Source organism: Artemia sp. Qi Xiang Cuo, chromosome 19 (assembly GCF_049724085.1).
Source record: "Artemia sp. Qi Xiang Cuo chromosome 19, ASM4972408v1, whole genome shotgun sequence".
Classification (NCBI taxonomy): Eukaryota; Metazoa; Arthropoda; class Branchiopoda; order Anostraca; family Artemiidae; genus Artemia; species Artemia sp. Qi Xiang Cuo.
Genome location: NC_142812.1, coordinates 18,517,068 through 18,544,095, shown reverse-complemented (window position 1 = coordinate 18,544,095; position 27,028 = coordinate 18,517,068). Strand labels below are relative to the sequence as shown.

Genomic DNA, 27,028 nt, shown 5'->3' with positions numbered 1-27,028 from the left:
GGTGCTTTCACACTACACCCAAGATTCTGTAACACAAGTATAGCTAAAGGCTTTGTATTACGTTATATAATCTTTCGGAGTATATTTTTAAAGCCCAAGCAGATTCGAGCTTTATATGTAATTTTACAGGACGTCAGCTTATGTTACGTTACAACAAAATTAAGCTACTACTACTACTAACAACAACAACTCACCACAGCACTATGCCTCCTGAGACCAACACAACTATGCATGCTCCTCCTCCATCCAAATCTATTCAAAGCTCTTTAAACCCTCCCAGGAAGTTCACACTTCCCTTATATCTTTCTTCATGATATCCTCCCACCCCAACTGCGGACGACCTGCTTTCCGTTTAGCCCTAAACGGTTGACTGAAAAGGACAATCTTCGGCAATCTGCCATCCTTCATCCTTAGAACGTGCCCTAGCTATGTCAACCATTTTCTTATTATAGCCCTAGAAAGCGGGATTCAACCACACTTTTTGTATTGCCTACTGTTTGAAATACGGTCAGTCAGCTGGGTACCCAGAACAATCCGTATGCAATTTTTCTGGACAATATCTAGCATATCTTCATCCGCTTTTTGGAGCGCCCATGCTTCAGAACCATATTTGACCATCGTCATCACTATAGCTTCCAATATTCTAATCTTGGTTCGCAGACTTATCTCCTTATTCTTCCAAACTTTTTTTAAATGTGAAAAAATACCCTGATCCTTGGCTATTCTACTTATAACATCTTCACTGCTCCCACCGTCTTTACTAATAATACTACCTAGGTAATTGAAGCTGTCTACCTGATCAATCTTTTCGTTACCCAGCGTCACCTTTTCATCTTCAGGTCGTTCCAAGCCTTAGCGACTTATTCTTCTTAACATTTATTTTCACACCTATTCAAGCACCCTGAACTCGCAAAACCTCTAACAGTTCATTCATTTTGCTCACACTTGCATCTATAATGCTTAAATCATCAGCATAATCTAAGTCCAGGAGACTTTTTCCTCACCATTAGTAGAAAGGGGGGTGCTACTCCGAACATTACCACGTGGTTTATGGTTTTCTCACTGAGAATGAAAAAATAGAATTTTTCTCACTTGAAAAAACATGATTTTTCTCACTTTTATGGATGTTTTCTTGGACGGTTATGAGTGTTGGTCAATTTATTTGATGTTTTTCAACGATGTCAACATCAATTTATGTCTGTTTTATGGTTTTTGTCAGTGAGAATGAAAAAAACAGCGACGAGTACAGCAATTTATGGATGTTTTATGGTTTTTGTCAGTGAGAATGAAAAAACAGGATTTTTCTCACTTTGATTGATGTTTCTTGGATGTTCTCACTTTGATGGATGTTTCTTGGATGTTCTCACTTTGATTATTTGTTGTTGTTTGTCCAGGTGTAATGACAAAGGGGAGATTTACATAATAGAGGGGAATTATAGATTCACTAAAGGGGAATTAAGAAACAAACATTACTTCATTGATATTTGGTTAAACTTACCTTAGAAAGTGATTTACACTATCGGCGGGGGCGCTATTGGTTCACGATAGGGGAGTTCAGAAACAAACATCGCTTCTTTGATCTTTAGGCTAACCTAACCTGAAAAATTGATTTGCATAATCGGCAGGGAATTATTGATTCACGAAAGGGGAATTAAGAAACAAACATTGCTTCTTTGATCTTTAGGCTAACCTAACCTGAGAAATTTGATTTACATAATCGCTAGGGGTAATGTATTGATCTAGGACTCGGGGGGGGGAAGTGAATTTCCGAGAACTTGATTTACATAATCGCTAGGGGGATTATTGATTTACGAAAAGGAGAATAAAGAAACAAGTATGGCTTCTTTGATCTTAGGTCTGAGCGATAAACGTTCTTTAGGTCAGAGAGAAAAATTAATGTTCTATTTTTAAATAAGGCTTTATTGATCATTAGTGACAGGAATTATAAATGACATTACTTGTTTTCTTGTAATTAAGCGGGAATCTCAAGAGATAGACACTCTTTATTTAAATACGGGTTCACAGATCTTTAAGTCGAGGAGATAAATTGATATTCAAACAAAGCCATAATAGTTTAGCTCGAAACATTAATGAGATGAAGAGGTTAACGTGGGAAAAGGGTTTCCTAGAAATTTCAAATGTGACAGCGCAGGGATGCCAAAAACAAAAGGAACACGCAGAAATTACGTTTAGGGATTATTTGGGCGAAACCGTTTTAGAATTTTTTTGGGAATTATTTCGGCGAAACAGTTAGAGACATTTTAAAAGATGATTTTAGAAAATGTTTTAGAAGAGGATTTGAGTGAGGTCGTTATAATACACAAGTTCTATTTAAACAGTGTTGTGAGGTCCTCTACCCCAACCCCAAAGGGCCTCGATCCCCCTACCCCGGCCCCGAAGGAAGCCCCCGGCCCAATAGCTTAGAGTCTTAGCTTAGAGTTTTTGTTAAAGTTGAAGTTTAGTAATAGTTAAGAGTTTAGAGTCTTAGCATAGAGTCTTAGCTTAGAGTTTTAGTTTAGTCTAGTTTTAGTTAAGAGTTTAGAGTTTTTTAGCTTAGATTCTTAGCTTAGAGTTTTTGTTAGAGTTCTAGTTTAGTTTAGTTTTAGTTAAGAGTTTAGAATTTTACCATAGAGTCTTAGCTTAGAGTTCTTGTTAGAGTTGAAGTTTAGTTAAGTTTTATTTAAGAGTTTAGAGTTTTAGCTTAGAGTCATAGCTTAGAGTTTTTGTTATAGTTTTAGTTTAGTTATAGTTAACAGTTTAGATTTTTACCATAGAGTCTTAGCTTAGAGGTTTTAGTTAAAGTTCTAGTTTAGTAAATTTATAGTTAAGAGTTAACATTTTTACATTAGAGTCATAGCTTAGAGTTTGTGTTAGAGTTCTAGTTTAGTTTAGTTATAGTTAAGAGTCTAGAGTTTTTAGCTTAGAGTCTTAGCTTAGAATTTCTTTTAGAGTTATATTTTATTTTAATTATAATTAAGAATTTATAGTTTTAGCTTAGAGTCATAGCTTAGAGTTTTAGTTAAAGTTATAGTTTAGTAAAATTATAGTTAAGAGTTTATAGTTTTACCTTACAGTAATAGCTTAGAGTTTTAGTTAGAGTTCTAGTTAATTTTATTTTTAGATAAGACTTAATAGTTTTTAGCTTAAAGTCTTATATTAGAGTTTTTGTTAGAGTTTTAGTTTAGTTTTAGATAAGAGTTAAGAGTATCGAGTTTTTAACTTAGAGTCTTATCTTAGAGTTTCTGTTACAGTTCTAGTTTAGTTTGTTTCTAGTTAAGAGTTTAAAGTTTTAGCTTAGAGTCTTAGCTGAGATTTTTTGTTAGAGTTCTAGTTTAGTTTAGTTATAGTTAAGAGTTTAGAGTTTTAGCTTAGAGTCTTAGCTTAGAGATATTGTTAGAGTTATAGTTTAGTTTAGTTATAGTTAAGAGCTTGTTGTTTTAACTTAGAGACTTATCTTAGAATTTTAGTTTAGTTTAGTTTTAGTTAAGAGTTTAGAGTTTTATCTTAGAGTCTTATATTACAGTTTTTATTAGAGTTATAGTTTAATTTAGTTTTAGTTAAGAGTTTACAGTTTATAGCATAGAGTCTTAGTTTAGAGTTTTTTGTTGAAGTTCTAGTTTAGTTTATAGTTTTAGCTTAGACTTAGAGTTTAAATAAGAGTTATAGTTTAGTTTAGTTTTATTTAAGATTTTAGTGTTTTAGATTATAGACTTTGCTTATATTTTTAGTTAGAGCTTTAATTTAGTTTAGATTTATTTAATAGTTTGGTGTTTTAAATTAGAGTAATTGCTTAGAGTTTTATTCTAGTTTATTTTTACTTAATAGTTTATAGTTTTAGCTTAGAGTCTCAGCTTAGAGTTTATGTTAAAGTTCTAGTTTATATTAGTTTTAGTTAAGAGTTTAGTGTTTTTAGCTTAGAGTCTTAGTTTAGAGTTTATGTTGAAGTTCTAGTTTAATTTAGTTTTAGCTAAGAGTTTAGAGTTTTAACATAGAGTCTTAGCTTAGAGTTTTAGTTAGAGTTAAAGTTAATTTAGTTACAGTTAAGAATTTAAATTTGGTTTAGTTTTAGTTAAGAGTTCAGAGTGTTAGCTTAGAGTCTTAGCTTAGAGTTTTTGTTAGAGTTCTAGTTTAGTTTAGTTATTGTTAAGAGTTTTGAGTTTTACCTTAGAGACTTAGCTTAGATTTTTAGTTTAGTTTGATTAAGTTTTAGTTAATTTTTTAGATTTTTAGCTGAGTCTTAGCTTAGAGTTTTGTTAGATTTCTAGTTTAGTTTAGTTTTAGTTAAGAGTTTAGTGTTTTACCATAGAGTCTTAGCTTGGAGTTTTTATTAGAGTTCTAGTTTAGTGTACTTTTAGTTAAGAATTTGATGTTTTACCTTAGAGTTTTAGTTAGAGTTCCAGTTTAGTTTAGTTTTAGTTAAGAGTTTAGTGTTTTACCTTAGAGTCTTAGCTTAGAGTTTTAGTTAGAGTTCTAGTTTAGTTTAGTTTTAGTTAGTCTTAGTTTAGAGTCTTAGCGTAGAGTTTTTGTTGAAGTTCTAGTTTAGTTTAGTTTTAGTTAATAGTTTAGAGTTTTAGCTTAGAGTCTTAGCTTAGAGTTTTAGTTAGAGTTGAAGTTTAGTTTAGTTATAGTTAAGAGTTTAGAGTTTTAGCTTAGAGTCTTATCTTAGAGTTTTTATTAGATTTCTAGTTTAGTTTAATTTTAGTTGAGTGTTTGGAGTTTTACCTTAGAGACTTAGCTTAGAGTGTTTGTTTAGTTTAGTTTTAGTTAAGAGTTTAAAGTTTTTTAGCTTAGAGTCTTAGCTTACAGTTTTTGTTAGAGTTCTAGTTTAGTTTAGTTTTATTTAAGAGTTTGGTGTTTTACCTTAGAGTCTTAGCTTACAGTTCTAGTTAGAGTTGAAGTTTATTTTAGTTATAGTTAAGAATTTAGAGTTTTAGCTTAGAGTCTTAGCTTAGAGTTTTACTTAAAGTTGTAGTTTACTTAAGTTTCAGTTAAGAGTTTCGATTTTTAGCTTAGAGTCTTACCTTAGAGTTTTTGTTAGAGTTCTAGTTTAGTTTTAGTTAAGAGTTTAGAGTTTTAGCTTAGAATCTTATCTTAGAGTTTTTATTAGAGTTCTAGTTTAGTTTAGTTTTAGTTAAGAGTTTAGACTTGTTAACTTAGAGTATTAGCTTAGAGTTTTAGTTTGTTGAAGTTCTAGTTTAGTTTAGAGTTTTAGCTTAGACTTAGAGTTTTAATTAGAGTTCTAGTTTAGTTTAGTTTTAGTTAAAAGTTTAGAGTTTTACCTTAGAGTGTCAGCATAGAGTTTTGTTATAGTTCTAGTATAGTTTAGTTTTATTTAATAGTTTAGATTTTTAGCTTAGAGTCTTAGCTTAGAGTTTTTGTTAGAGTTCTAGTTTAGTTTAGTTATAGTTAAGTTTTTTGAGTTTTACCTTAGAGAGTTAGCTTAGAGTTTTAGTTTAGTTTAGTTTAACATAAGAGTTTAGAGTTTTAGCTTAGAGTCTCAGCTTAGAGTTTTTGTTAGAGCTCTAGTTCAGTTTAGTTTTAGTTAAGAGTTCAGTGTTTTTAGCTTAGAGTGTTAGTTTAGAGTTTATTTTGAAGTTCTAGTTTAGTTTAGTTTTAGTTTAGAGTTTTAGCTTAGACATAGAGTTTTAATTAGAGTTTTAGTTTAGTTTAGTTTTAGTTAATAGTTTATAGTTTTTATCTTAGAGTCTTTGCCTCTTTTTATTTAGAGTTCTAGTTTAATTTAGTTTTAGTTAAGAGTTCTGATTTTTACCATGGAGTATTATCTTAGAGTTTTAGTTAGACTTAAAGTTTACTTTAGTTACAATTAAGAATTTAGATTTTTAGCTTAGAGTCATAGCTTAGAGTTTTACTTAAAGTTATAGCTTGGTTAAGATTTAGTTAAGAGTTTTGAGTTTTAGATAAGTCTTAACTTAGAGTTTTCGCTAGAGTTATAGTTTAGTTTAGTTTCATCTAAGAGTTTAGAGTTTTAGCTTAGAATCCTAGCCTAGAGTTTTTGTTAGAGTTCAAGTTTAGTTTAATTTTAGTTAAGAGGTTTATATTTTACATTTGAGTTTCAGTTAGAGTTATCTTTAAGTTTACTTTTATTTAAGAGTTTGGAATTTTAGCTTAGAGTCTTAGCTTAGAGTTTTTGTTTGAGTTCTAGTTTACTCTAGTTTTAGTTAAGAGTTTAGAATTTTAGCTTAGAGTCTTAACTTAGAGTTTTTGTTGAATTTCTAGTTTATTTTAGTTTTAGTTAAGAGTTTAGAGTTCTTAGCTCAGAGTCTTAGCTTAGAGTTTTTGTTGAAGTTATAGTTTAATTTATTTTTAGTTAATAGTTTAGATTTTTATCTTATAGTATTAGCTTAGAGTTTTTGCTAGATTTTAAGTTTAGTTTAGTAATAGTTAATAGTTTATAGTTTTAGCTTAGATTCTTAGCTTAGAGTTTTTGTTAGAGTTCTAATTTAGTTTAGATATAGTTAAGCGTTTGGAGTTTTACCTTCGAGACTTAGCTTAGAGTCTTAGTTTAGTTTAGTTTTATTTAAGAGTTTAGAGTTTTTTAGCTTAGAGTCTTAGCTTAGAGTTTTTGTTATAATTCTAGTTTAGTTTAGTTTTAGTTAAGAGTTTGGTGTTTTACATTAGATTAATATCTTAGATTTTTAGTTATAGTTCTAGTTTAGTTTAGTTTTAGTTAAGAGTTTAGAATTTTAGCTTAGAGTCTTAGCTTAGAGTTTTTGTTAGAGTTATAGTTTAGGTTAGTTTTAGTTAAGAGTTTAGTGTTTTTAGCTTAGAGTCTTAGCTTAGAGTTTTTTTTGAAGCTCTAGTTTAGTTTAGTTTAAGTTAAGAGTTTAGAGTTTTAGCATAGAGTCTTAGCTTAGAGTTTTTGTTAGAGTTTTAGTTTAGTTTAGTTTTAGTTAAGAGTTTTGAGTTTTAACTTAGAGTCTTAGCTTAGAGTTATAGTTAGAGTTGAACTTTAGTTTAGTTATAGTTAAGAATTTAGAGTTTTTTAGATTAGAGTCGTAGTTTAGAGTTTTGTTAGAGTTCTAGTTTAGTTTAGTTAAGAGTTTAGAATTTTATCATAGAGTAATATCTTAGAATTTTTGTTGAAGTTGAAGTTTAGTTTAGTAACAGTTATTAATTTAGATTTTTTAGCTTAGAGTTTAACGTAGAGTTCTATTTGAGTTTAGTTTTATTTAAGAGTTTTATCTTAGAGTCTTAGATCAGAGTTTTTGTTGAAGTTCTAGTTTAGTTAAGAGTTTAGAGTTCTACCTTAGAGTATTAGCTTAGAGTTTTACTTAGAGTTGAAGTTTAGTTTAGTTAGAGTTAAGGGTTTTGAGTTTTAGCTTGGAGTCCTAGCTTAGAGTTTTAGATAGAGTTCTAGCTTAGTTTAGTTATAGTTAAGAGTTTAGAGTTTTACATTAAAGTTTTAGATTAGAGTTTTATTTAGAGTTCTAGTTTAGTTTAGTTTTAGTTAAGAGTTTTGAGTTTTACCTTAAAGTCTTAGATTAGAGTTTTAGTTAGGGTTGAAGTTTCGTTTAGTTTAGTTATAGTTAAGAGTTTATAGTTTTATCTTAGAGTCTTTTTTTAGAGTTTTAGTTAGAGTTATTGTTTAGTTTAGTTTTAGTTAAGAGTTATAGTTTAGAGGTTCAGCCTAGAATCTTAGCATAGAGATTTAGTTAGAGTTGAAGTTTAGTCTAAACTAGCATAACCAAATAATTCCAAAATATTGTATAGAAATAACAAAACCATTATGAAGATTAGGTTAAGTTAGGTTAGAGGTTAGGTTTCTCCAATTTTAATTTTTGTTAGATTAGGTTATCTTATCATGAGCACTCAGGAGAAGCCAACCTAATTTAACTGGTAAAAAGTCAACATGGGGGGATTTTCTGGCGAGTATGGTTAGGTTAGGCTTGGGGGGATTTTCCAATGAGTATGGTTAGGTTATGTTCGACTAGATGAAGTTAGGTTAGATTAGATTAGGTTAAGTCATGTTAGCTATGTTATGTTAGGTTTGCTAAGTTAGGTTAGGATAGGTTAGCTTGTAAACATCTTTCCATGTTCAAATTAGGTTAGGTTAGGTTAGATTAAGTTATGTTAGGTTAGGTTAGGTTAAGTTAAGTTATCCTACGTACGCGCAACCTAATCTAACCTACGTAACCTAATCTAACCTAACTTAAACGTGGAGAAACCTAACCTCAAACCTAACCTAATCTAACCTATGGTTTTGGTATTTCTATGCAATATTGTGTAATTTTGTGGTTATGCTAGTTTAGACTAAACTTCAACTCTAACTAAATCTCTAAGCTAAGATTCTAGGCTAAAGCTCTAAGCTATAACTCTTAACTAAAACTAAACTAAACAATAACTCTAACTAAAACTCTAAGCTAAGACTCTAAGCTAAAACTATAAACTCTTAACTATAACTAAACTAAACGAAACTTCAACCCTAACTAAAACTCTAATCTATGACTTTAAGGTAAAACTCAAAACTCTTAACTAAAACTAAACTAAACTAGAACTCTAAATAAAACTCTAAGATAAGACTTTAATGTAAAACTCTAAACTCTTAACTATAACTAAACTAAGCTAGAACTCTAACTAAAACTCTAAGCTAGGACTCCAAGCTAAAACTCTAAACCCTTAACTATAACTAAACTAAACTTCAACTCTAAGTAAAACTCTAAGCTAAGACTCTAACGTAGAACTCTAAACTCTTAACTAAACTAAACTAGAACTTCAACAAAAAAAACTTTAAGCTAAGACTCTAACATAAAACTCTAAACTCTTAACTAAAACTAGACTAAACTAGAACTCTAAGTAAAACTCTAAGCTAAGACTCTAAGCTAAAAACTCTAAATTATTAACTATGACTAAACTAAACTTCAACTTCAACAAAAACTCTAAGCTATTACTCTATGATGAAACTCAAAACTCTTAACTAAACTAAACTAGAACTCTAACAAAACTCTAAACTACGACTCTAAGCTAAAAAACTCTAAATTCTTAAATATAACTAAACTAAACTTCAACTCTAACTTGGACTCTAAGCTAATACTCTAAGTTAAAACTCTAAACTATTAACTAAAACTAAACTAAAATAAAACTCTAACAAAAACTCTAATCTAAGAAGCTAAGCTAAAACTCTAATCTATTAACTAAAAATAAAATAAACTATAGCTTAAACAAAAACTCTAAGATAAGACTCTAAGCTAAAAACTCTAAACTCTTAACTAAAACTAAACTAAACTATAACACTAACAAAAACTCTAAGCTACTACTCTAATATAAAAAACTATAAATTCTTAACTATAACTAAACTAAATTTCAACTCTATCTTTAATTCTAATCTAATATTCTAAATTTAAAATCTAAACTATTAACAAAAACTAAACTAAAACTCTAACAAAACTCTAAGATAATAAGCTAATATAAAACTATAAACTCTTAACTAAAAATACATTAGACGATAGCTTCAAATGAAACTATATGATATGAATATGATCTAAAACAATTAATTATAAACTAAAAGTGTGCTAACACTGAACTATGGCAAAAACTCAAAGCTAAGACTCAGCGGTAAAACTCAAGAATCACAACAAAAACTAAACTAAACTAGAACCTCAACAAGACGTATGTGTCAAACATCTCCAGTAAAACACCAACTTCTCACAAAAACTAAACTAAAACTCTAAGCTAAGTCTCGAAGGTAAAACTCTTAACGCTTAACTATATCTAAAATAAACTAGAACTCTAACAAAAACTCTAAGCTAAGACTCTAAGCTAAAACTCTAAACTCTTAACTATAACTAAACTAAACTTCAACTCTAACTAAAACTCTACTCTAATAATCTAAGCTAAAACTCTAAACTCTTAACTAAAACTAAATTAAACTAGAAATTCAAAAAAAACTCTAAGCTAAGACTATAAGCTAAAAACTCTAAACTCTTAACTAAAACTAAACTAAACTAGAAATTGAACAAAAACTCTAAGTTAAGACTCTAAGCTAAAATTCTAAACTCTTAACTAAAACTAGACTAAACTAGAACTCTAACAAAAACTCTAAGCTAAGACTCTAAGCTAAAATTCTAAACTCATAACTAAAATTAAACTAAACTAGAACTCTAACTGAAACTCAAAGGTAAAACATCAAACTCTTAACTAAAATTAAACTAATCTAGAACTCTAACAAAAACTCTAAGCTAAGATTATAATATAAAACTATAAAATATTAACTATTACTAAACTAAACTTCCACTCTAACAAAAACTCTAAGCTAAGACTCTAAGCTAAAACTCTAAACTATTAACTAAAACTAAATTAAACTATAACTTCAACAACAACTATAATCTAAGACTCTAAGCTAAGAACTCTAAAATCTAAAATAAAAATAAAATAAACTAGAACTTCAACAAAACTCTAATTTAAGACTCTAAGCTAAAATTCTAAACTCTTAACTAAAACTAAACTAAACTAGAACTCTAACTAAAACTCTAAGCTAAGACTCTAAGCTAAAATTCTAAACTCATAACTAAAAGTAAACTAAACTAGAACTCTAACTGAAAATCAAAGCTAAAACATAAAACTATTAACTAAAATTAAACTAAACTAGAACTCTAACAAAAACTCTAAGCTAAGACTCTAAGCTAAAACTCTAAACTCTTAACTAAAACTAAACTAAACTAGAACTCTAACGAAAACTCTAAACTAAGACTTAAGCTAAAACTCGAAACTCTTAACTAAAACTTAACAAAACTATAACTTTAAGTAAAACTCTAAGCTATGACTCTAAGCTAAAAATCTAAATTCTTAACTGTAACTAAATATACTTTAACTCTAACTAAAACTCTAAGCTAAGACTCTATGGTAAAACTCTAAACTCTTAGCTAAAACTAAATTAAACTAGAACTCTAAATAAAACGAAGCAAAGACTCTAAGCTAAAAACTCTAAACTCTTAACTAAACTAAACTAAACTAAAACTCTAATTAAAACTCTATGTCTAAGCTAAAACTCTAAACTAAAACTAAACTAAACTAGAACTTCAACAAAAACTCTAAACTAAGACTCTAAGCTAAAAACACTAAACTCTTAACTAAAACTAAACTAAAACTATAAAAAAAACTCTAAGCTGAGACTCTAAGCTAAAAATATAAACTCTTGTGTAAAAATAAACTAAACTAAAACTCTAAGCTAAGACTCTAAGGTAAAATTCCAAACTCTAAACTAAAACTAAACTAAACTAAAGCTCTAGCAAGACTCTAAGCTAAAACTCTAAACTCTTAAATGAAACTAAACTAAACTAGAACTCTAACAAAAACTCTTAGCTAAGACTCTAAGCTAAAACTCTAAACTCTTAACTAAAACTAAAGTAAACTAGAACTCTAATTAAAACTCCAAGTCTAAGCTAAAACTCTAAACTAAACTAGAACTTCAACAAAAAAATATAAACTAAGACTCTAAGCTAAAAATTCTAAACTCTTAACTAAAACTAAACTAAACTAGAACTCTAATAAAAAATGTAAGATAAGACTCTAAGTTAAAACTCTAAACTCTTAACTAAAACTAAACTAAACTATAACTCTAACAAAAACTCTAAGCTAAGACTTAGCTAAAACTCGAAACTCTTAACTAAAACTTAACTAAACTACAACTTTAAGTAAAACTCTAAGCTATGACTCTAAGCTAAAACTCTAAATTCTTAACTATAACTTAACTAAACTTCAACTCTAACTAGAACTCTAAGCTAAGACTCTATGGTAAAACTCTAAACTCTTAACTAAAACTAAACTAGACTAGAACTCTAACAAAAACTCTAAGCTAAGACTCTCAGCTAAAAAACTCTAAACATTTAACTAAAACTAAACTAAACTAAAACTCTAAGCTAAGTCTCGAAGGTAAAACTCCAAACGCTTAACTGTATCTAAACTAAACTAGAACTCTAACAAAAACTCTAAGATAAGACTCTAATCTAAAACTCTAAACTCTTAACTATTACTAAACTAAACTTTAACTCTAACTAAAACTTTAAGCTAAGACTCTAAGCTAAAACTCTTAACTAACACTAAACTAAAATACAATTTCAACATCAAATCGAAGCTAAGTCTCTAAGCTAAAAACTCTAAACTCATAACTAAAACTAAAATGAACTAGAACTCTAACAAAAACTCTATGCTGAGACTCTAAGCTAAAAACTCCAAACTCTTAACTAAAACTAAACTAAACTAGAACTCTAACTACAACTCTAAGCTAAGACTCTAATGTAAAACACTAAACTCTTAAATAAAACTAAACTAAACTAGAACTCTAACTAAAACTAAAAGGTAAAACATCAAATTCTTAACAAAAATTAAACTAAACTAGAACTCTAACAAAAACTCTAAGCTAAGACTCTAAGCTGAAATTCAAACTCTTAACTAAAACTAAACTAAACAAGAACTCTAACAAAAACTCTAAGCTGAGACTCAGCTAAAACTCTAAACTCTTAACTAAAACTTAACCAAACTAAACTAAACTAAAACTCTAAGCTAAGTCTCTAAGGTAAAACTCCAAACTCTTAACTATAACTAAACTAAACTAGAACTCTAACAAAAACTCTAAGCTAAGACTCTAAGCTAAAACTCTAAACTCTTAACTAAACCAAATCTAAATTCTTAACTGTAACTAAACTAAACTTTAACTCTAACTAAAACTCTAAGCTATGACTCTATGGTAAAACTCTAAACTCTTAGCTAAAAGTAAATTAAACTAGAACTTCAACATAAACTCTAAACTAAGACTCTAAGTTAAAAACTCTAAACTCTTAACTAGAACTAAAATAAATTAGAACTCTAACATAAAACTCTAAGCTAAGATTCTAAGCTAAAATTCTAAACTCTTAAGTAAAACTAAACTAAACTAAAACTCTAAGCTAGGTCTCTATGGTAAAACACCAAACTCTTAACTAAAACTAAACTAAACTAGAACTCTAGCAAAAACTCTAAACTAAGACTCTAAGCTAAAAACTCTAAACTCTTAACTAAAACTAAACTAAACTAGAACTATAATAAAAACTCTAAGATAAGACTCTAAGCTAAAACTCTAAACTCTTAACTAAAACTAAACTAAACTAGAACTCTAACAAAAACTCTAAGGTAAGACTCTAGGCTAAAACTCTAAACTCTTAACTAAAACTTAACTAAACTACAACTTTAAGTAAAATTCTAAGCTACGACTCTAAGCTAATACTCTATACTCTTAAATGAAAATAAACTAAACTTAAACTCAAACTAGAACTCTAAGCTAAGACTCTATGGTAAAACTCTAAAATCTTAAATAAAACTAAACTAAACTAGAACTCTAACTAAAACTCTAAGCTAAGACTCTAAGCTAAGAAACTCTAAGCTATGAAATAAAACTAAACTAAACTAAAACTCTAAGCTATGTCTCGAAGGTAAAACTCCAAACTCTTTACTGTAACTAAACTAAACTAGAACTCTAACAAAAACTCTAAGCTAAGACTCTAAGCTAAAACTCTAAACTCTTAACTATTACTAAACTAAACTTCAACTCTAACAAAAACTTTAAGCTAAGACTCTAAACTAAAACTATTAACTAAAACTAAACTAAACTAGAACTTCAACAAAAACTCTAAGCTAAGACTCTAAGCTAAAAACTCTAAACTCATAACTAAAACTAAAATGAACAAGAACTCTAACAAAAACTTTAAGCTGAGACTCTAAGCTAAAATTCTAAACTCTTAACTAAAACTAAACTAAACTAGAACTCTAACTAAAACTCTAAGCTAAGACTCTAAGGTAAAACTCTAAACTCTTAACTAAAAGTAAACTAAACTAGAACTCTAACTAAAACTCAAAGGTAAAACATCAAATTCTTAACTAAAATTAAACTAAACTAGAACTCTAACAAAAACTCTAAGCTAAGACTCTAAGGTAAAACTCTAAACTCTTAACTAAAACTAAACTAAACTAGAACTCTAACAAAAACTCTAAGCTGAGACTCAGCTAAAACTCTAAACTCTTAACTAAAACTTAACCAAACTAAACTAAACTAAAACTCTAAGCTAAGTCTCTAAGGTAAAACTCCAAACTCTTAACTATAACTAAACTAAACTAGAACTCTAACAAAAACTCTAAGCTAAGACTCTAAGCTAAAACTCTAAACTCTTAACTAAACCAAATCTAAATTCTTAACTGTAACTAAACTAAACTTTAACTCTAACTAAAACTCTAAGCTAAGACTCTATGGTAAAACTCTAAACTCTTAGCTAAAACTAAATTAAACTAGAACTTCAACATAAACTCTAAACTAAGACTCTAAGTTAAAAACACTAAACTCTTAACTAAAACTAAACTAAACTAGAACTCTAACAAAAACTCTAAGCTGAGATTCTAAGCTAAAACTCTAAACTCTTAAGTAAAACTAAACTAAACTAAAACTCTAAGCTGATTCTACAGGTTTAAACAAAAAACTTTTAACTATATATAAACTAAAATAGAAATATAACAGAAAATCTAAGCTAGGACTCTAAGCTAAAACTGTAAAATCATAAATAAAACTAAACTAAAACAGAACCCTAAATAAAACTCCAAGTATAAGCTAAAACTCTAAACTAAGCTAGAACTTCAAAAAAAAAATCTAAACTAAGACTCTAGGCTAAAAACACTAAACTCTTAACTAAAACTAAACTAAACTAGAACTCTAATAAAAACTCTAAGATAAGACTCTAAGCTAAAACTTTAAAATCTTAACTAAAACTAAACTAAACTAAAACTCTAAGCTAAGTCTCTAAGGTAAAACACCAAACTCTTAACTATAACTAAACTAAACTAGAACTCTAACAAAATCTCTAAGCTAATACTCTAAGCTAAAACTCTAAACTCTTAACTATTACTAAACTAAACTAGAACTCTAACACAAACTCTAACCTAAGACTCTACGCCAAAACTCTAAACTCTTAACTATAAGTAAACTAAACTAGAACTCTAACATAAACTCTAAGCTAAGACTCTAATTTAAAAACTCGATACTCTTAACTATAACTAAAATAAACTAGAACTCTATCAAACAATATAAGATAAGACTCAAATATAAAATCTTAAATATCAACTATAAATAAACTGATCTATAACTTTAAATAAAAATATAATCAATGAAGCTAATGTAAATATCTAAACTCATTTCTATAACTTTAATAAATTAGAACTTTATCTAAAACTCTAGGCTATAACTCTGAGGTAAAACTCCAAATTCTTAACCATAACTAAACTAAACTAGAAATCTAACAGAAACTCTAAGCTAAGACTGTAAGCTAAAAACTCGAGACTCTTAACTATAACTAAACTAAACTAGAACTCTAACACAAACTATAAGCTAAGACTCTAAGCTAAAACTCTAAACTCTTAACGAAAACTAAACTGAACTAGAACTCTAACTAAAACTCTAAGCTATGACTCTACGTTAAAACTCTAAACTCTTAACTATAACTTTACTAAACTAGAACTCTAACTAAAACTCTAAGCTAAGACTCTAAGGTAAAACTCTAAACTCTTAACTAAAACTAAACTAAAACTCTAACAAAAAATATAAGGTAAGACTCTAAGCTAAAACTCGAAACTCTTAAATAAAACTTAACTAAACTTCAACTCTAACTAGAACTCTAAGCTAATAATCTATGCTAAAACTCTAAACTATTAACTAAAACTAAAATAAACTAGAAATATAAAAAAAACTCTAATCTAAGACTCTAATCTAAAAAACTCTAAAATATTAACTAAAACTAGACTAAACTAAAACTCTAAGCTAAGACTCTAAGCTAAGACTCTAAACTCTTAACTATTACTAAACTAAACTTCAACTTTAACAAAAACTCTAAGCTAAGACTCTAAGCTATTGGGCCGGGGGCTTCCTTCGGGGTCGGGGTAGGGGGATGGGGGCCCTTTGGGGTTGGGGTAGAGGACCTCATAACACTGTTTAAATAGAACTTGTGTATTATAACGACCACACTCAAATCCTCTACTAAAACATCTTTTAAAATCCTCTTCTGAAATGTCTCTAACTGTTTTGTCGAAATAAATCCCTAAAAGATCTAAAACACTTTCACTCAAATAACCCCTAAACGTAATTTATGCGAGTCCTTTTTGTTTTTGGCATTCCTGCGTCGTCACATTTGAAATTACTGGGAAACCCTTTCTCCGCGTTAATCTCTTCATCTCATAAATGTTCCTAGCTACACTATTATGGTTTCGTTAGAATATCAATTTATCTCTCCGACTTAAAGATCAGTGAAGCCGTATTTAAAAATAGAATTTCTATCTATTTGGACTCCCGCATAATTCCAAGATAACAAGTGATGTCATTTCTAATTCCTGTCACTAAAGATCAATGAAGCCCTATTTAAAAATAGAACATTTATTTTTCTCTCTGACCTAAAGAGCGTTTATCGCTCAGACCTAAGATCAAAGAAGCCATACTTGTTTCTTTATTCTCCTTTTCGTAAATCAATAATCCCCCTAGCGATTATGTAAATCAAGTTCTCGGAAATTCACTCCCCCCCCGAGTCCTAGATCAATATATTGCCCCTAGCGATTATGTAAATCAAATTTCTCAGGTTAGGTTAGCCTAAAGATCAAAGAAGCCATGTTTGTTTCTTAATTCCCCTTTCGTGAATCAATAATTCCCCGCCGATTATGTAAATCAATTTCTCAGGTTAGGCTAGCCAAAGATCAAAGAACCCATGTTTCTTTCTTAATTCCCCTTTCGTGAATCAATAACTCCCCCGCTGATTATGTAAATCAATTTCTCAGGTTAGGTTAGCCAAACAACAAAGAAGCCATGTTTGTTCCTTAATTCCCCTTTCGTGAATCAATAATTCCCCTCGATTATGTAAATCACCCCATTGTCATTACACCTGGACAAACAACAACAAATAATCAAAGTGAGAACATCCAAGAAACATCCATCAAAGTGAGAACATCCAAGAAACATCCATCAAAGTGAGAACATCCAAGAAACATCCATCAAAGTGAGAAAAATACTTTTTTTACATTCTCACTGACAAAAACCATAAAACATCCATAAATTATTGTACTCGTCGTTGTTTTTTTCATTATCACTGACAAAAACCATAAAAGAGACATAAATTGATGTTGAAATACATTAAAAATATCAAAAAAATTGAACAACACACATAACCGTCCAAGAAAACATCCATAAAAGTGAGAAAAATCATGTTTTTTCATGTGAGAAAAATTCTGTTTTTTCATTCTCAGTGAGAAAACCATAAACCACGTGGTAATGTTCGGAGTAGCACCCCCCCCCTTCTACTACCATTTGTTTCCATGGTCTCCCATTGCCTTTCCTGTGCTCCTTAAGAAAAAGTCCATTAAAAAAATCCATGATATGGAAACCAAAAAAAAAAAAAAATACATTGTGCCAACATCGTTCTATACTTAGGCAGCGGTATTGCGCTGCCTGAGATTCTTCGTTACATGAGCTTATATTATCACAGGCAGCGCAATAGCGCTGCCTAAGTAAAGAACGATGTTGGCGCAATGAATTATTATTATTTTTTTCCATACCCCGGCACTTCGTATCGAAGGAGTTGTCATAGAAACCGTGAAAATGGCTCATTCGATTTGAAATTGGAGTGGCTAGTGCCCTTTTTAATAGTCGAAAGTGATTGGAGGGCAAGTACCCCCCCCCCCCCACGCCCATCATTCCCCCAAACAAATCCCATTAAAATTTTGAGATAGCCATTTTGTTCAACATAGTTGATTTCCAGATAGAAAATACGGTTTTGAGGAGGACACTCCCCCAAAACCCTCGGGGCAAGGGTTTTAAGTTATGCCCTGAGGGTATACAAGAACGGTGTTGGCACAATGTATTATTTATTATTTTTTTTCCTTTAGAGCAGGGCACTTCGTATCGAAGAAGTTGTCGTAGAAACTTTCGAAAAGGGCTCATTCAATTGGAAATAGGAGTGGCTTGTGCCCTCTTCTATAGTCAAAAGTGATTGGAAGGCAACTAAAACCCCTTCCACGCCCACTATTTCCCGAAACACATCCAATCAAAGTTCTGAGATAGCCATTTTGTTCAGCGTAGTTAATTTCCAGATAAAAATTATGTTTTTGAGGAGGACACTCCCCCACAGCCTTCAGGGCAAGAGTTGTAAGTTATGCCCTGGGGGCATATATAAGAAGCATTATATATAAGAAGTTTGTTTAGAAAGTGCTGTTCTAGAAAGTTAAAAGCAGGTTTGTTCTATTTGAAATTCAAAGGGCTAATGTCGTTTTTAGAACTCGAAAGTGATTGGAGGTCAACTAACCGCCCTCTCACGCCCACTTTTTCCCAAACACATCCAATCAAAATTTTGAGATAGTCATTTTATTCAACGTAGTTTTAAGTTCTGTAAATTAGGTCTTTGAGGATGACAACCCCCTAAAAGGCCTCAGGGCAAGGGTTTTAATTTATGCCCTGGGGGCATATATGGCATTTTATAGAAGGCGTTGTCGTAGAAACTTCAAAAAGGCTAATTCGATTGGAAATTCAAAGGGCTAGTGCCCTTTTTAATAGTCGAAAGTGATTGGAGGTCAACTAACCGCCCTCTCACGCCCACTTTTTCCCAAACACATCCAATCACAATTTTGAGATAGTCATTTTATTCAACGTAGTTTTAAGTTCTGTAAATTAGGTCTTTGAGGATGACAACCCCCTAACAGCCCTCAGGGCAAGGGTTATAAGTTATGCCCTGGGGGCATATAAGGTTTTTATAGAAAGCGTTGTCGTCGAAACTTCAAAAAGGGCTCAGTAAACTAGAAATTGAAATGGCTAGTGGCCTTTTTAATAGTCGAAAGTAATTGGAAGGCAACTAACACCCCTTCCACGCCAACCAATTCCCCAAACACATCCAATCAAAAATTTGAGATAACCATTTTTCTCCCACGCAGCTTAAAGTTCAGGAAATTATACCTTTGAGCAGGACACTCCCCCCTCAGTCTTCAGGGCAAGGGTTATAAGTTATGCCCCGGGTGCATATAAGTTTTTATTGAAATCTTTGTCGTAGAAAATTGAAAAAGGGCTCATTAGATTGGAAATTCCAAGGTCTAGTGCCCTTTTTAATAGTCGAAAGTAATTTGAGAGTAACTAATTCTCCTCTCTCGCCCACCTTTTTCCCATACACATCCAATCAAAATTTTTAGATAACCATTTTGTTCAGCGTATTTGATTTCCAGACAGAAATTATGTTTTTGAGGAGGAAACTCCCCAACAGCCCTCAGGGCAAGGGTTGTAAGTTATGCCCTGGGGGCATAAAAGGTTTTTTTAGAACGCGTTGTCGTAGAAACTTCAAAAAAGGCTCATTTGATTAGAAATTGAAATGGCTAGTGCTATTTTAAACGGTTGAAAGTGATTGGAAGTCAGCTAACATCCTTTTAAACCCCATCATTTACCCAGAAGCATCCAATCGAAATTGTTAGAAAGCCATTTTTTTCAACGCAGTTTAAAGTACAGGATATTATACCTTTGAACAGGACACTCCCCCCACAGCCTTCAGGGCAGGGGTTATAAGTTATGCCCTGGAACACATAAGGTTTTTATTGAAATCTTTGTCATAGAAACTTGAAAAAGGGCTCATTCGATTGGAAATTCAAAGGGCTAGTGCCCTTTTTAATAGTCGAAAGTGATTTGAGGTTAACTAACCCCCCTTTCACTCCCACCTTTTCCCCAAAAACATCCAATCAAAAATTTTAGATAGCCATTTTATTCAACGTAGTTGAAAGTTTTGGAAATGAGGTCTTTAAGAATGACAACACATCCCCCCACAACCCTCAGGGCAAGGGTTGTAAGTTATGCCCTGGGAGCATGTAAGGTTTTTATAGAAAGCGATGTTATAAAAACAATCAAAAAGGGTTCTCTAATTGGAAATTGACAGGGCTTTGCATCTTTAATAGTCGGCAGTGATGTAAGGGCAGCTAACCCCCCTCTCACATCTACCCTGTCCCCAAACACATCCCCTCCTATTTTTGAGATATACACTTTTCTTAATAGAGTTAACAGCTTTGGAAATTAAATCTTTGAGAATGATAACCCCCTTAAATTCCTCCAGGCAAGGGTTATAATTTATGCCCTGGGGCACATAAGGTTTATATAGAAAGTTGCTGTAAAAATTTCAAAAAGGGCTCATTTGTTTGAAATTGAAATTGCCCTTTTTAATAGTCGAAAGTGAGTTGAGAGTAATAGACTCCCCTCTCAATCCCACCTTTTCCCCAAACATATCCAATCAAAATTTTTGGATAGCCATTTTGTTCAGCGTAGTTGAAAGTTTTGAACATTAGGTCTTTGAGGATGAGAATCCCCCCCCCCAGAGCACTCAGGGCAAGGTTTGTGTGTATGCCCTTGGGGCATATAAGGTTTTTATTGAAAGCGTTGTCGTAGAAACTTTAAAAGGGCTCATTCATTTGGAAATTGAAAGGGCTAGTGCCTTTTTTAATAGTTGAAAGTGATAAGAGAGCAACTAACGCCCCTCTCACGCCCACCATTTTCCCAAGCACATCCAATCAAAATTCTGAAATATCCATTTTGTTTAACGTAGTCGAAAGTTCTTGAAATTAGGTCTTTTAGGATGATAACCCCCTCAGAGTCCTCAATGCAAGGTTTGTAAGTTATGCCCTGGGGCATATAAGGTTTTTATACAAAGTTGCTGTAAAAATTTAAAAAAGGGCTCATTTGTTTGGAAATTGAAATTGCCCTTTTTAATAGTCGAAAGTGAGTGGAGAGTAATTGACCCCCCCCCCCCTCTCACGCCCACCTTTTCCCCAAACACATCCAATCAAAATTTTTAGAGAGCCATTTCGTTCAACGTAGTTGAAAGTTTTGGAATTTAGGTCTTTAAGGATGACCACCCCTCCCCCCCATAGCCCTCAGGGCAAGGGTTGTCAGTTATGCCCTGAGAGCATGTAAGGTTTTTATAGAAAGCGATGTTGTAAAAACATTAAAAGGGCTCATTCAATTGAAAATTTAAGGGGCTAATGCCCTTTTAAAAGTCGAAAGTGATTGAAGGACACCTAACCCCCCTCTCACACCCACCATTTCCCCAAACACAACCAATCAAAATTTTGAGATATCCATTTTCTTCAACGTAGTCGAAAGTTCTGGAAATTAGGTCTTTGAGGATGATAACCCCCTCAGAGCCCTCAGTGCAAAGGATATAAGTTATGCCCTGGGGGCATATAAGGTTTATATCGAAAGTTGTTGTGAAATTTTCAAAAACGGCTCACTTGTTTGGAAATTGAAAACTGCCCTTTCGAAAGTGAGTGGAGAGTAATTGACCCCCCCCCCCTCTCACGACCACCTTTTCCCCAAACACATACAATCAAATTTTTTAGATAGCCATTTTGTTCAACGTAGTCGAGAGTTTTGGAAATGAGGTTTTTGAGGATGACAACCCCTCCCACAGCTCTCAGGACAAGGATTGTAAGCTATGCCCTGGGGGCATATAAGGTTCTTATAGAAAGCGTTGCCGTAGAAACTTCAAAAGTACTTATTCAATTGCAAATTGAAAGGGCCAGTGCATTTTTTAATATTTAAAAGTGATTGGAGAGCGACTAACGCCCCTCTCACGCCCACCATTTCCCAAACACATCCAATCAAAATTTCGAGATATCCATTTTGTCCAACGTAGTTGAAAGTTCTTGAAATCATGTCTTTTAGGATGATAACCCCTTCAGAGCCCTCAGTGCAAGGGTTGTAATTGAAGCCCTGGGGGCATATAAAGTTTATATAGAAAGTTATTGTAGAAATTTCAAAAAGGGCTCATTTGATTGGAAATTGAGTAGAGAGTAATTAACCCCCCTCTCACGCTTACAAGTGCAAATTTTGTTCTGGCTTTGGGAAGGCAAAGGGGTTTTGAGCCCAACTTATGTTAATTTCTGCTTGTTTTGAGTTTGACTCGGTTATTTATTGTAATTTCTGTTCGTTTTGGGTTTCATTTATTTATTGATGCTGATTTCTGATAGTTTCACGCTTGGTAGATTATTTGATTTTATTTATGCTCATTTTTTGTTTAATGGAGTTCTTTACTCTTCTTTGAAAAACTTATTTTGTGGAAAAAGTTTTTCTTTAATTAATTTCAGCTATTTCTATATTGACATAGTCTTTTCAGGGAAAAAGAAAATAATAATTTAAATCTTTTCGTTTTTTTAAGACTTTATAGTTTGACCTGCTATTTGTATGCTGGAGAAATATTTTCAGCAATTTTTAACAACATACACCCAAAACTTATTTGTGCAAAAAGCTTTTTTTAATTAATGTTATGGAAAAGCCAATGTAGCAGCAAGATAATGAAACTTCCGGATGATTAGTTGGTATATTTTGAAGTCAAATTGATAAACTTTTCCTAAAAAATCTTTCTAGTTTAATAAGAGCCAGAATTCCCATATCCATTCCACATGTATAATTTTTGAATAGTCTGCTTGTGATTACTATGATCTTTTTGACCGATGATCGTTATAGTGTTATTTATTTCTTTCGTCAGCCTATTATAAAAAGACTTGCTTAAGCATAAAAGGTCATACTTATCGTAACTTAACCACTTAGCCAGGGCGAATCTCCAGCATTTTTATTGGGGGGGGGAGAGGGGTCTATATCTGGATAGTCAAGGGGTATGGGATATATAATGATTTTTTTTCTCCACATTGTTGAGGGGGGCAACTTCCCCCTTGCCCTTCCCCCCGCCCCAAACGACCCCCATGCACTTAGCTTAGAAACTTACATACGTAGTGTGAAAGTCGCTTAATAATTCAATTCAAAAAGGGCATTACTTATTAGGTTTTACTAAACTCAATAGGAAAGGGAATGTTTTTCGCATTTACAAATCCTAAAAATAATAGAAAACATACCTTTTAAGAGTGGAACTATCCTACCCCAGCAAGTGATTGCACCTTTTCGGTGAAATTGACCCAGTGCTAGCTCCATAAAAAACAAAGGGATTCCACCAATGCACAACATGATGATATACGGAACAAGAAAGGCACCTGAAAATTAAGGTGTGTAAAGCAAAATATTTCCACTGGAGAATTGTAGTAGCCAAAACAATTATGGCTCAAAATAGTAACAATATAACGGTTCTAGGCATTTACCCCCTTGAAAATACCCCCCACGGAAAATACCCCCCTCTGTCGAAAATATCCCCTGGAAAAGACATCCTCGCTTCGGGGGGGGGGACGGAGTACAAAAGAAAATTAAAAAAAACATTAAAATGTGAAATTGATATATACTCCCTTATGATTTCTGGGAACATTTCTGGTCTCCACTATTATTATGAAAGTAAAGAGTAACATTAAATCCAAAAATGAGCAGAATTTATTCCGTATAGGAGGGGGACTGCCCCGTCCTCATCCAAACCTCCACCTCATGGTCACAGAAACTTTGGAGGGGGCTCATCAGATCAGAAATTGAGACTTCAAGTCCTTTTCTTATAAGTCGAAAGTGATTGGAGACCAATCAGCCACGGGGGAGAGATAGTATTTTCCGAGGGAAGATTTCCTCGGGGGTATTTTCCACGAGGGTATTTTCCGGAAGGTATTTTCCGAGGGGGTATTTTTGGAGGGAGATGTTTTCCGTAGGGGGGAGTAAACGCCGGCCACTAATTTAAAAATCTTATCTTATTATACGAATAATGATTAAATAGATCTGTTATATACAATTGTGAGTTAAATTCTTTGCAAAGTAATATTAAGAGACCAAAGTACCGGAAAAACTGTCAAAATAAAGTTTGGCATTTGGAGAAATGTCAATAAACTTTAACATTTGACATTTGGAGGTACTGAATATCAATCACGTTGTTACTATTATCAGATGTCCCGATGTGAGTTATTTTGCATTGTATTACCTTAGACTGACAGAAAAGTTCAATTGAACTTGGAAACTTGAACACATTAGCAAGATATTTAACTGGAAATACTATTTTTTTTTTCAGACTGGATTTTTAACAAAGTAAGTTTGTTTTTCCTTTGCATAGTATGAAGGTACCAATTCAAGCATTGATTAGGCAAAAATTAAATGAATGTCAACATAATTAAGTCTATAAAACTTCACAAACGAGTTTCTTGTGTTTGAATCTAAGTATGGGGGGTACTAATTTCCACGGGGGAGGGGGTTTCATAGGGTAGATAAGACTGAACTGTTTTATGTCTAAAATTCATTTCACCGAGTGAGGTTCGGTCCCCTGGTACAGCAAATTTATTTATCTCTAAATTTATTTTTTGGAAACTAGCATACTACAATTTTCCGGTGTGAAAAAACAATCCAGATAGATAACGCGGATTCGGCAATATGGAAGGGTTCGTCGTATAAACTTCAAAGGGGGCTCATTCGACTGGAAATCGACAGTTCTAGTGGCTTTTTATGGGTCAAAAGTGATTGGAAGGCAGCTAACACCCCTTCCACTCCCACCATTCCCCAAGCACATCCAATCCAAATTTTGAGGTAGTCATTTTGTTATACGTAGTTGATTTCCACATAGAAATTATTTTTTTGAGGAGGACACTCCCCCACAGCCATCAGGGCAAGGGCTGTAAGTTATGCCGTGGGGGCATATAAGGTTTTATAGAAAGCTTTGTCGTAGAAAAGTAGAAAGGGGGGTAAAGGTCATGACAGGGCTCCTTATACGGGCATAGCCTCCCTAGGGAGAACACGCGGTTAATGGGGTCAATGACCTAAATTTCCAAAGGTGTTGATGTTGTTGTTGTTGTAAGTGCACATTCTAGGCAAATGTTATGAGTGTCCAGAAAATAGAAAACAGCATTTGTTGTTGTTTTGGACATGTACATTCTCGATGCAAATGTTATGATCCAGAAATAGTATTTCTTGTTGTTGCTCTAGGCAAATGTTATGAGTTTCCAGGAAACAGTTAGATCACGTGCGTCCTCCTCAGCCAATCAGCAAGTCGGTTACATCCCCTATTTCGTCCACTCAGAGGGTTGGTTACATAAGCGCGGAAGAGGGAATATATGGACAGAGTTTTTTGCAAAAGTTCGATTAGTCGGCTACTAGAATCAAAAGCATTGAGAAGAACAGTTTGACTTTACTCCTTTGTATATATATTTGTGATGATGACGAGTGGAATGTAAAAACAGGAACTTTGTCACTCCCTTCTTGTTGTTGTTTGAGCCAAATGATATGAGTTTCCGGGGAACACCTGTGCTTTCAGTCATTAATCAAATTGTTTCCAGGGAATGTCTGACAGATGACGTCAAGTTAATTAATGTATTTGGTGCATTCCCAAAGAGAATTTTCTCCGGGACAAAGTGAAAACACAGGGATGCCAAACAAAAGGAACACGCTGAAACTACGTTTAGGGATTATTTGGGCGAAACCGTTTTAGTCATTTTATGGGATTATTTCGGCGAAACAGTTAGAGACATTTTAAAATATGATTTTTGAAGAGATTTTAGGAGAGAATTTGAGGGTAAAACTTTGTGGTCGTTATAATACACAAGTTCGATTTTAACAGTGTTGTGAGGTCCTCTACCCCAACCCCAAAGGGTTCCAATCCCTCTACCCCAACCCCGAAGGAAGCCACCGGTCCTCAATGGTCCACTGGGCTCCCAAAAGGGCCCCCGGCCCTCAAGGTTCCCCCAGACCCCCCCCCCCGGGGCCCAAAGGGCCCCTCCCCCTTTGGCCCCCCAAAGGGGCCCCTCTCCCTCCATCTCCTCCATCCTCCTCCCCTTCCCCTCCCCTCCTCCCCTTCCCCTCCCCTCCTCCCCCTCCCCTCCCCTCCTCCCCTCCCCTTCCCTCCCCCATTTTTATACTTTTTTTTGTGCATTGAGACACAGAACGACCCCCTCCCCCGGCCCCTCCCCCTCCAAAGGTCTGATTTTTCAAAGTTCATTTTGAATTTCTTTCGTTGAAATGCAAGATTTGAAATTTTTCATTTGATACCCGTCATTCTTAGACTTAAAAATGTTAATTTCACATGATTATTCAATGTTCATTTGAATATCATTCGATGAAACGCAAGAGGTGGATTATTTAAGTATTTTTTCGTTACGGTATACAAATTCAAACTTACATAATATTAATTTTTCAAAGTTCATTTTGAATTTCTTTAGTTGAAACGCAAGAGTTGGAATTTTTGAGTAGTTTTTTGTTGTGGTTTTACCTGACACAGTTACATTTTATTGATTTTTCAAATTTCATTTTGAATTTTCTTCTTTGAAATGCAAGAGTTGGAATATTTTAGTAGTGTTTTGTTGTGGTTTACCTTGTAACATTTAAATGCTATAGAATCTTAAATTGCCATTTGATATTCTGTCATTTCAAGGTATAGGTCTTTCGTCTTGAGGTATCTTTGGTTGGGGCAGAAAGTGTTACACTTAAATATCCTGGTCTTTTAACTTTAAATCTTGAATTTTTTTCATTGAAAAGACAGTGTTATACTATTTCAGACGTGTGTGTTTGTGGTTTACATTGTCAGAGATGCATTTTCTTGATTTTACAAAGTTCATTTTGAATTTCCTTCGCTGAAATGCAAGAGTTGGAATATTTCAGTAGTGTTTGGTTGTGGTTTACCATGTCAAAGTTACATTTTCTTGATTTTTCAAAGTTCATTTTGAATTTCTTTCATTGAAATGCAAGAATTGGAATATTTCAGTAGTGTTTGGTTGTGGTTTACCCTGACACAGATACACTTTCTTGATTTTTAAAAGTTCATTTTGAATTTCTTTCGTTGAAATGCAAGAGTTGGACTATTTCAGTAGTGTTTGGTATCGGTTTACCTTGTCACAGTTACATTTTCTTGATTTTTCAAAGTTCATTTCGAATTTATTTCTTTGAAATGCAAGAGTTTGAATATTTCAGTAGTATTTGGTTGTGGTTTACCTTGTCACAGTTACATTTTCCTGATTTTTTAAAGTTCATTTGGAATTTCTTTCATTGAAATGAAAGAGTTGGAATATTTCAGTAGTGTTTGGTTGTGGTTTATCTTGTCAAAGTTACATCTTCTTGATTTTTCAAAGTTTATTTTGAATTTCTTACATT

The 27,028-nt window shown here is 32.4% G+C and overlaps 1 protein-coding gene across 1 annotated transcript in view; it reads right to left on the bottom strand.

Annotated features, from left to right (window-relative positions):
* Positions 1-27,028, bottom strand: part of LOC148940572 (sodium-dependent dopamine transporter-like) — a 144,089-nt gene that overhangs the window by 115,345 nt on the left and 1,716 nt on the right. The window contains exon 2 of the mRNA XM_089105018.1: positions 22,888-23,022. Within this exon, the coding sequence (XP_088961144.1) occupies positions 22,888-23,022 (135 nt within the window). The remainder of the gene's footprint in view (positions 1-22,887; positions 23,023-27,028) is intronic.